The sequence below is a fragment of the Sorex araneus genome, chromosome 2 (genome assembly GCF_027595985.1).
Source record: "Sorex araneus isolate mSorAra2 chromosome 2, mSorAra2.pri, whole genome shotgun sequence".
Taxonomy (NCBI): Eukaryota; Metazoa; Chordata; class Mammalia; order Eulipotyphla; family Soricidae; genus Sorex; species Sorex araneus.
The window spans coordinates 330,159,863-330,170,905 of record NC_073303.1 but is presented as its reverse complement, the minus strand read 5'-3'; the positions used below and the strand labels follow the sequence as shown (position 1 = coordinate 330,170,905).

Here is an 11,043-nt window from a genome sequence, read left to right as displayed (position 1 = left end):
CTGTTCCTGGACACTCTAAAACCTCAAAACCTGGTTCTCTTAGTGGATCTGGACTCCCTCTAGGGTCCTGCTTTGACTTTAGCCCCCTAGCATTAAACTGTTCTAAGGAGAGAGGCGTCTCTTGCACAGGCGGAAAAATGTGAGGTCAGTAGAGCTCTGTTCACACAGTCAAGTCTGCTTCAACGCACGCTGAGTGTGCGAGGCCAGGGTGTGAACCAAGCCCAGGCGCCAGGCCACAACTGTGAAATCAGGAAGGGTTGCTAAGAAAGGTCAGGGTGGTTCCTAAGTGGACAGGACCAGAAAATTTTCCTCACATACAGCATTAGCAAACAGTCTCACTTAAATGATTAAAAACAGCAAGAAACGCAGCAGCATTATAGAAGGCAAACGAGTATAGATCGTACTTGGAATTATTCCTATTTAAGCACATTCATCATTGGAACAGTTCCTTGCAGTGTGAGGAGTTGTGTGACTGGAGACACACCCAAGTCCTTCCTTGTTGGTGTGGAAACACTACAACACACACACACACACACACACACACACACACACACACACACACACTCCTCTTTCCCAAACATGTATTTCCCCGTACCATTTTATCAGTGAGCCGAAGAGTATCTGCAAAGTTAGGGGTGCTGTATAGCAGGAGACACTGTGTGAGCAGGGCCCTCGGAGCAGGGAGGAAACCCCACCAACGACCCCAACATTTTCCTGCAGGAAACGATTTGTGGCGAAAACCATTTCCTTCGTAGGCACCTCCCTGCCACAGCTCTGCCTACTGCTAGGCTCACCCAGAGACCCGTAGCTCTGACCCCCCCACAGCTCTGTCTTGGCCCGCAGCCCTGGAATCAGCCTTTCCACATCCAACACAGGTCACAGCTGCGGGCCCAGAGACCTAGAGTGGGGCAGCGAGGACAGGACGTTTCCTCCGGCTCTTTTATGGAATACGGCTTTTGATCTAAGACCGCACTATCTTTTCTAAGCTGGTGAAAACATTGAGACTGGTAAGTCATGTTCCTCCAGGGAAGGGTCTCCTGAAAGGTGGGGTGACAAGGGCTCTGAACAGTGTTCTCAGAGGACCCTGGGTGGGAGTGAGTAAGCCCAGAGACCAGTGAGAAAATGTTAGAAATCACATATGTATGAATGAATCATTCCCTGGCAGACCCTACAAAGTGAGAGAGGTCACGTCCTGTTGGTGGAGTCTCACTTTCAGAGTCGGGTTTTAGAAAATGAAGCCCCGAAAGAAATACTATCTCTACTGGATCTGAGTGTCAGCAGTGAGTCAAAATGCTAATTTATGGAAATGATTCCTTTCTGGCAAGAGTACAGAGAGGATGGTTTTATAATCTCTGAAGAAAAGAGTCAAACATAAAGTGTTGCCTTATGTTTATTTATTGTTGTAACATTTTGTTTTGAACATCAAACACGGCACCAAAAAAATGAACCATTCATCTTAAGACAACCGTCTCTGCCATAACTAAGAGTACTGAACCGGTGTTACAATTAATTTCTGACAACTTAAAACTTATTAGTGAGGTTGCTAATAATCAAATACTTCATCAAAGACTGTAATCATTAAATTAAAAGAGCAAAGTTCCCCGCTCCATTTCTTACCTTCAAAACAAACCCCCCAAAAAGTCGTTTCCACCTGGAGAGAGCACTTAAAGAAAAACTCCGTCAAACCGAGAGTGCTGAGCTGGGTGAGCAGCTTCCCGGGGAGCCAGGGCGACACCGGGCAGACGGAGCCCCTGCAGCAGTCTCTTCTGGCCAACTGCAGACCGAGAAAGTGTGACTTTCTACCTACTTTTTAAAAGCCTTCCCACACCTTCTTGTACACCTCCTCAGGGCCAGGCACGTCCTGTGTGGCTTGCCAGGAGCCCTGAGGCCAGAACTCGAGTGGGTTCCCGAGAGCTACGCGGATGTCTGGAAGCTCAACTGATGTGGTGCTTCTACGGGCCGAGTGTGTGTGTGCTCCCAGTCTGCAAAGCCCAGAGCACGGACATGGAGGCACATGGTAAAGTCAGGGAGGGGACACTGGAATGTGGGACACGGCATGGGGAGAACACCTTCCAGAGCCTGCTCTGCTCAGCCTCGTGCCTGTCGCCCAGAGCACAGGCTGCCTCTTCCGAGCTGGCCGCCGGGAGGGTCTGTGTACAAACACACTCACGGTCATCTCTCTTTCACAGAAAGAACAAACGTCATTTGTACCAAATGGCAATGAATTTTCAGCACAAACAATACTTTCGTAACACTATAGTAATAGTAATCATCTACTTTCAGCGAGAGGGACTCCTTTAAATAAGGAAAAAGATTCATGTTAATTAGCGTATATACCCACTGGATCAATGTGCAGAGACAAAATGACACAGGATAGTGCTTCTGGACATGGGGACAAAGGTTGGGGTCCCGAGATTTGGGCTCAGGCAAATGGGGTCACCAGGCTGGGGAGAAGAGCTCATCAAGAACAAGAAGCGAGCGAGACCCTCCAGAGGACACCTGAAAGGAGCAGGGGGCGGGGGTTACAGGAGAGGTCAGGAGCCCATCGGGGACATTCAGGTGGAGCACAGGAAGTCCAGGTCCACTGAGGGCCTGAGACAAGGCGCCTGCCAGACCCCTCTGGGCAGTTCCCACAGCTACCCTGGAGGCTTTCAGAAACCCAGAGACATGTGGGCTCTCCAACACCCTTGACTGCAACAATCACCGCTCCCAACTGCGGGGGCACCTGACAGCACGAGGTGACCCCCCGTGCAAGGAGAGGAAGGCAGAGGGGAGGGGGAACACTCCGAAGCGTGGGCCACGGCTGGAGCCTGGTTCTCCTTTCTCCCCGCATGAAGACCCCAGCTTGGTCCCCTGGCGGCCTCCAACCTCTCTGCCCAGGTGACTGTCAACACCTGGCCTGGAATTCCTGGTTCTCGATACCCTGGAGGGGCCGAGAGACCTCAGCCTGCCCCAGTGCTGTCTGTGTGGCTGCACACGTTGGCCGATCATCATGTGGGGACAATGAGGGGCAGGCAGGGGACAGAAAAGAGACTCTTCCAGGACTCAAGTGCCCACCGGCATTTCCCTGGCTCCCCTCAAAACACAATCATGTGCTGTGGTTTAGCTGGACATCACGGTTACCCTGTAAGATCTGTCCCTGCCAACTAGCAAGGGCCTCCCAGCAGTGCACAGTCAGAGAAGGCCACAGCCGAAGGGGCTGGGGCCAGCAACTCTTGGGGGCAGTATCCCGTTTCAGGGTGGCAGGGGAGGCCACAGAGAACCGGGCACAGGGGGCGTGAACCGCTGCTGGCCGAGTGGCGCAGTTCTGTGGACAGCGCCCTCCTGAGAAGGAAGGCCGGGTTTCCAAGAGAAACACTCCCAACCGCCCAGTGGAAAGAACACTTTACTCAGTGCACTGCTTTGGCCCACGCCTGGTTTCCTGTTCCATCCTTTGCAAGCACACAATTCAAGGAGCACCCGGCACACAAGCCTGCACCAAGCCACGCAGTGTCCAAGCTCCTCTCGCTGTCCCTGCGGGCCCCGAGCCGCAGACCCCAACAGAGCTGCAGAGCTGGAAAGAGGAGGAACGTGGCAACTTCCGGTCCAGGAGCTGGCCCTGTTCCTGCCCCGCCAAGCTGGTGCCTGGATGTCAGTGCGCGTCCAGTCCTCTGTCCAGCAGAAGTGTCAGTCCTCTTCCCTGTTGTGGGACGGGTGACCCAGCACCCCATGGAACTGCTGTGCCTCAGGCCAGGTCGTACAGGTCCACTTTGGGGATGGGCTCCCGCCAGTAGCAGAAGGAGCTGAACTCAGGGCACGGGAAGGCAGAATTCTGCTCCTTGCTGAGCAGCGGGAAGACGTGCTCCACGAGCTCACTCAGCCGGTGGTACCTAGAGGGGCCGGGGAGAGACAAGCTGCTCCTCTGCACACACGCTGGGGGGCCCAGAGCAGCAGGCCCTTCCCTGGCACAGCCCGGCACCCCCCGCCTGGGCTAGGATGGCCTGCGAGCCCACTGTGGGGGAGACGCCAGGCAAAGGGGTCTCCACAGGCAGGAGCCTCCTGGTCTGCCCACACCCCACTGAGAAAGGAGGATGCACTTACGATGATTTGTTTCCTTTGGTCCTTTCTTGGATTAATTCACCCTTGGGGTTCACGGTGAATATCCTGCAGTCTGGAACTCCGACCTGTGTGTAAGCGTACACATCCTAAAACAGAAGGGACCAGGTAGCAGCCATTAGCCAGGCAGAAGCACTGCGAGACGCTTCTCGGGCCCCTGGCGAACCAGAGGAATGAGAGGAAACGGTAAGCCCTGCAGTGTGTTTGCCACCCCCACCCCGCCCACCAGGGGTCAGTGGGCAGCACCTTTGTCGGGTCTGGACTCAGTGGCTCCTCTGGGGAGTCAAGTGGGGAGCACTGGTCAAGGGGGAGCACTTGGGCTCCTGGGTGAATGCAGGGACACCGCTTTGAGCTGCTTAGAACACGCATTATCAGAACTGCCTAAGGGCCGGGACAGAACCATCTGCAGAGAAAGAGTGGGGATAGGGGATCTCTCCTCACGCCAACATTCTGGGCAGGGACCACCCTCGAGGATTTCTCTGACTGCTGCTGATACTGGGAATGAACTGCAAAGCGACTTAGCAGAAGCCTAGCTGTGCCTATGAGGCTGCCGGGGTGGCCGTGACTTGGCTCCCCGTGAGAAGTGCCTCTCCGAGTCTCGCGCACGTCAGAATGTGTGAAGACACTTACATTTGGACGGTTTCCAAAGGCAGCATAGAAGGGCTGCTTGGACGGGACAAAAAGATTCTTGATATCATTCAGACACTCAATTTTGAACTTCTCTGGCTTCTTTTCTATCACTTCCCTGGGGGGGAGGGGGATACAATCACCAAATTAAAAATAAAGGCTTTTCCCTGCTGCATGGTCCTGCAAACATTCTAATACTCACAAGCACCCTACTTAAAAACAAACACAAAGTCCCCAGTGACCCCTTGAGAGCGGGGCTATCTTTCTTTCTCCTTGGCCAATCTGGTAACTAAAAACTGTGAGTGACAGGATCTAGGGAAGGAGAAGACTTGCACATTGTACTTTATTTTCACTATGTCAGACACAGGCCTGGTATAGCGCTGAGAGACACAAACCCCTGATGAATCTGTACCTGCCCCTCATCCCAGTGCCCACCACACGCACCTGTGGAAGGCGGAGAACAGGCTGCTGGGTGACAGCATCAGGGGGCCGCGGGGCAGGATGGTGCCCTTGTCGTTGACCCAGTGCAGGTAGCCCCGAGTCATGTCAGCCATGCCGATGGCACGGGCAGAGCAGTACAGAAACTTGTAGCCGTTTCTGAAAGAGAACGCAGCTTCTGTACAGGTGCCTTGGTTTAATTTTGTGTTTTGGGCCACAACTGGCTGTGCTCAAGGGTCATTCCTGGCACTCAGGGGTCACTCCTGGTGGGCTCTGGGGACCATATGTGGTGCTGGGGATCAAACCCGAGCCACGAGAAGCAAGCACTCTGCCCGCTGTACTCTGGCCCCAAGTAGAGTTGAAGTTCAGGAGATGGAACCTGGGCATCACAGGGGGCTCCACTGCTGGGCCACACCCCAATACCATGTGGCTGACGGGAAAATGGGGCATTTTTCTTTGAAAAGATCCAAATATATTTTCTCTCATTTACTATGTAAAACAAATTTTTGAATTGAACAGGGAAACAGAACTCACCTTCCATGGAAAAATATCATGGGGAAACTGGGGGTTACACAAGCACAGATTATTCTAAATGTGGAAGTATTGATATATTTTTAGGATAGGTCACAAAGTCATAGTAAAGAACATATTCCCCACCCCTGCAAAAAAGGAATCCTGGACTCCCTTTAAATTATCTCCTACAAAGGAAAGATATTTATAGAGTCTGAAGACTAGAAATTATTCTATAAAACGGGAGCAAAATTATACTTGAATAACTAACCATTTTCATATGATGCCATTCTCAACTAATGCTTAGATAATGAAATTCTGCAATTCATTTGGGCTTGTATGTTCCATGGACCCGTCTTTCATCATGTGTGCCATGTACTGCCCATATTAAGAAATACAAGCACAGCAATGCCAGGCACAAAGTCCGCTTTCCTAATGGAGGCTGCACTTTTCTTTGGATGGGGAAGAGGATCTAGAAGGGTCGGGTCACATGTACGGGACAGCCGGACACCTACTCATTGATGGAATGGTAGAGTTTCGCGATCCCCTGATGAGTCCAGTCTTTACCCAGCTGGGGAAGAATCTGTCCCAGAGCATCAGACCTGGGGGCCAGAAATAGGAAAAGGCATCAGGAAATAAGAACAGGAAGCCAAGTGTTTCTATCTGGTTAAATGTTGGCTGCCCAAAGTGGAGGAGGGGCAGGGAGGCTCCATGAAACCATTTCACCATGGCCTGTGCCACAGTGATGCGGTGGCAGGAGCCAGATGCGCATTTCCAGAGAGAATTCAGTCCCCACCTCCCTGCTCCCCTCCCGAGTCTCCACAGCTTTGTTTTCAAACATCAAAAGTTGGTGGTTCAGTAACTAGGTCTTTCCGAGAGTTATTTTTGACTTTAGACATGTAAGGCTACACTCATCTACTCCGTCCTTTTATGGATGGGAGTTTCTGAGAAACACTCATTGGTGGCAAAGGCAAATGTCCATGAGCTCTTGCTTACTTGGTAATTGTCCCATCGATGTCGGAAATGATGATCTTGTCATTCCAGTTCCACAGGTAAATGGTGCCAGCACAGCGGCAGGTACCTTGATACTGGGTTGTGATGCTAAACACAACATCATTGGGTCCATCCTGCAGTTTCAGCTTTGCCTTTTGTAGTATGATAAAGAGAAAAATACTGAGGGAGAGGTTTGAAATCGAATGGCCCATCCCTGATGAATTATATGCACAATTAAAAGTCACAATTCCCAATAATATGCAGTTACTGAGATGCTGTCAACGATGTAATATGAAGTAAGAAATTCATATCATATTAAGCTGAAATCTAACATTGGAGTGAACGCACAAAGAATGGGAAGAATTATATAAACATAACTTAGACTAAAAGCAAAGCATAGCAGCTGGAAACAGAGTGTGGCAGTGTGGGAATATTCACACACCAGACCCCGGTCAGTGCAGTGCAGCCTTGGCCATATCGGCCAGTGCTGGCCGGGCTCAGCTGTGCTGAGGAAGTCTTAGACCCACGGCCCCTCACACAATCTCTCTGCTCCCTCTTCAAGACCAATTCACATGGATAAAGGGTAAAAACCAGGGAGTGGGCAATCGACAGGAAAGGGGCAACTGTATGCAAGTGAGACAATGCCCGTTCTCTCGGGTGGTCCCCAGGGACAGCAAGGGGCTGGGACAGCAGCTTAAGAGTCTTCAGGGACAAGGGGGAAAAGACCTCTTTCTTCAGTTCACTCCCAAAGACTGAGGCAGGAGGTCTGGATGCCTGTGCCCAGATGACCCCAGTGCTCCTGGTGGGGACAATAGCCCACGTATGAGAAGACACGGCCACACGTAGTCAGGGAGGTACATTCACACAGACTCACGATCTGCTCTGACGAGAGTCGCAGTGACTTCTTATAGGAGGTGGCGCTGCCGTGGCTCGGGGGCTCGGTGGGCGCAGGGTCCACTTTGATGGATTCTTCCAGTTCCTGTGAGCCGTCGTCACTCGATGAGTCATCCTCGGCCGGCCTGGCCAACACAGATTCAGTGATGAAGAGGCAGCAGGTCAGGTCTGATGAGAACCTTCACTGAGACTCAGCTCCAGGGTACACCTACTCTGACGGGACATGCGCTTTTCTGCCCTCAGCTAAAGTCTGGCTATTTGTGGCGCCCAGTAAAGTAAGGACACTCTGCTCCCCTCAAGCTACTCTATCCCAGAAGGAATCCCACCCCCAGCTCTAGTACCTTTCACAGTCTCTCCCTGTGAGCCTGACAGAGCGGGGAAGCGGGAGCACGGGAACAGCACACAGAGGGGAGCAGGGAGAGCACACAGTAGGGAGTGTGGGAACAGCACACAGTAGGGAGTGTGGGAACAGCACACACGTGGACACCTCAGGGCTCTCTCCCTCTCCCCAAGGCCTCCATTTCATGGGCGCCTGTGAGCACGGTTCTGGGACGGGAGCGCAGTGCTCCGTAAGCTGTGGCGAGTGTTAATGACTTACTTCTATCTGCTGATAACCAGTCTTAGAAAAGCAGACGTTATCAGCCACAACTGACGTGGAAGAACGCCTCACCGCCATGAATTTCCTTAGGCGAGAGCGATTTTTGACTAAGGATTAAAGTTGCCCAAGTCAACTTGAACTTGAGGGCCACAGCAAGTATCCGGAGAGGAAGGGCCTCACCTGCCACTGGCTGGCTCCTTCTCGCTGGGCTGCAGCTCACTAGCTGGCGGCACTTCAGATTTTCCTTCCTTGGCCTCCGGCAGCTGAAATGAGATAATCATGGCAAAGCACATAATGTCCCAATCTGCAGACAAGCAAAAATTTATCAGAAGCCCTCCCCAGGTTTTGATCCCTGACATCGCGGGAAAAGAAATAAATAGGTATGTAAATTAAAACAAAACAAAACAAAACAAAACAAAACTTTTCAGGAAGAAAAACTGCTTTCACTGGCTTGACAAGCACAGAAGCGCAGAAGTTTGAGAGAAGTTTTATGTTTCAATGCAAAACGCAGAGTGCACTGTGCCAGAGGTGAAGAGTTACAAGGGGCACCATTCTGAGGTGAGGGCTTGGCGCAAAGGTCTGGACAAAGGCCCAGAGCGGAGCTTACATTCCGCATGAAGGAATCAGTCCCAGCACTCCATGATCCTGCAGGACCAGGGGAATGCCCCCTCCTAGCCCAGATAAATGAACAAATAGACAGAGCACCCCTTCAAGTCTGGAAGTAGGGACCCAGGGCCCACTAGGGAGGGACTGCGCGGCAAGCCCAGATTTCCTTCTGGGAGGTGACACAGACTTCCCAGTCAGATTCCAAATCAAACCCCAGCGATAGCCCTCACTGGTCAGGCGTCCTTGGTCAGTCACTTGACCAACATGTGCCTGTTGCTTAAAAAATTTTTTTAAAAGTGGAATCATGGTGAGATACATAGTTACAAAGTTGTTTGTGACTGGGTTTCAGTTAAGATAGTGTGCCTATCTTCTTACTGGTGAAGTGAGAATTCACACATCTCTACTGTTAGGGGAAGGTGAAAGGTGAGGCGTGTAAGGAATCGAGCACAGCACCTGTGGTGCAGGAGCTATTAGAAAACGGTGACTGTTATACATGGGCATTAGAGACAACCAGACTGGCTAGCGGAAATGATTTTTCAAATTAATGCAATACTCAAGGGAAGGGAAATACTCAAGGTGCTCCAGGAAAAAGCACCTGCCTATATGTGAAGCCCTGGGTCCAATCCCTGGCTCACATGAACCTGAGAGCCACCAGGTTTGACCGACAAAACCGCAGCAGCTGTATGTGTGTGGAGTGGGGCAGGGGGGCTTGCTTCTTCCGTGGCAGTAATCATTCCTGTTATTTCTTACCTGTTTGGTCATGTTTTCTCTTTTACGCCAAAACCACCAGCGTCCAGATTTCTTTGGCATCTTATCTTTGACCCAGGACTCAACTGTGGCCTAGAAACAATCAGCTTGGTTTAGTCTAGCAACCTGATGTTGGTGAGCATCACTGGACGCCTTCCCACCCACAGGAGGGTGCTTGGCCACAGACAGCAAGCAATGCCGCACCATCTGAGCCCTGGAGAGCCCTGGCCTCTGAACACTGGCCAGCGTCCTTCTTTGCAGTGGGACCTGGTGGCCGTGCAATGCAGGAACAACTCTCGGAGGCTGTCAATGGGCTGTGGTCAATTTTCTGCCCTTGGAAATGTGACTCTCATGAGGACCAACTACAATACTCAGCCATGGCTTCAACTGATGGAACCAAAGTCAATACTCCCTCTCTTAAGAGAAAACAGTCTTTAATGCTTCGATAGTCCTACTCAATTTTCCCTTTACATTTTTATTGCTTTTGGGTATTTTTTTGGTTGGGGGGGGCACATCTTGCAATGCTCAGCAAGGCACATGCCCTATCTGCTCCTTCTCTTCCCCTTAAACTTTTCTTAACTTACTTCATTCTTATAAAGTTTTGCATTTGTAGGATCTATTTCATATAAATCTTAAAATATATTAGCACAGAATTATGATATGAATTTTAAAAAGAATTTTATACTTATAAGAAAGATCGCTTTTGAAATTTAACAATTATCATTTACAACGATAAGTATCATTTACAATGATTTACAATTCTTTAGAATTCCAGTTTACTTGGCTCTATTTACCTATGTGTGTAGGTTCATCACCTCCATCACTGAAAAAAGAGTGAGAGATCTATCCCAAATATGGATAAAGAAGAATTTAGGAAGGGTACACAAATGTTCAGAGTTTGGGGCCAGAGCGATAGTAGAGCGGATAGGGTGTCTGCCTTGCACGTGGCTGACCTGGGTTCGATTCCTGGCGTCCCATATGGTCCCCTTAGCACCTCCAGGAGTAATTCCTGAGTGCAGAACCAGTAGTAACCACTGAGCATCACTGGGTGTGACCCCCTGCCCCCCTCAAATGGTCAAAGCCATCAGAACTGAAGATTCTGTCTATAGAACTGAGCTTACATGAGGGAGGTGGGGGGAATTGATCTCTCTAGTGGTGGGTGTGGTGTTGGAATAATAGATTATGAAAAATGATACACTGCAAATCCCAGTACCTCAGTAAAAATGGTTTAAAAAATCACCGCCTCCACCCCAACTATATATATGTGTCACTGTCACTGTCATCCCGTTGCTCATTGGTTTGCTCGAGCGGACACCAATAACGTCTCCATTTTGAGACTTGTTACCGTTTTTAGCATATCCAATACACACGGGTAGCTTGCCAGGCTCTGCTGTGGGGGCGAGATACTCTTGGTAGCTTGCTGGGCTCTCTGAGAGGGACAGAGGAATTGAACCCGGGTTGGCCGCGTGCAAGGCGAATGCCCTACTGCTGTGCTATCGCTCCAGAAAAAAATGATAAAGACAAATAACTAGCTT

At 50.6% G+C, this 11,043-nt stretch overlaps 1 protein-coding gene across 1 annotated transcript in view; it reads right to left on the bottom strand.

Annotated features, from left to right (window-relative positions):
- Positions 1 to 1,372: 1,372 nt before the first annotated feature.
- LPIN2 (lipin 2) overlaps positions 1,373 to 11,043 on the bottom strand; it is an 82,712-nt gene continuing 73,041 nt past the window's right edge. Inside the window, exons 12-20 of the mRNA XM_055126607.1 lie at positions 9,512 to 9,601; positions 8,336 to 8,418; positions 7,538 to 7,682; positions 6,667 to 6,815; positions 6,186 to 6,272; positions 5,167 to 5,319; positions 4,726 to 4,840; positions 4,081 to 4,184; positions 1,373 to 3,869 (exon numbers count right to left, since the gene is read on the bottom strand). Coding sequence (XP_054982582.1) covers positions 3,725 to 3,869; positions 4,081 to 4,184; positions 4,726 to 4,840; positions 5,167 to 5,319; positions 6,186 to 6,272; positions 6,667 to 6,815; positions 7,538 to 7,682; positions 8,336 to 8,418; positions 9,512 to 9,601 — 1,071 coding nt within the window. The 3' untranslated portion in view covers positions 1,373 to 3,724. The remainder of the gene's footprint in view (positions 3,870 to 4,080; positions 4,185 to 4,725; positions 4,841 to 5,166; positions 5,320 to 6,185; positions 6,273 to 6,666; positions 6,816 to 7,537; positions 7,683 to 8,335; positions 8,419 to 9,511; positions 9,602 to 11,043) is intronic.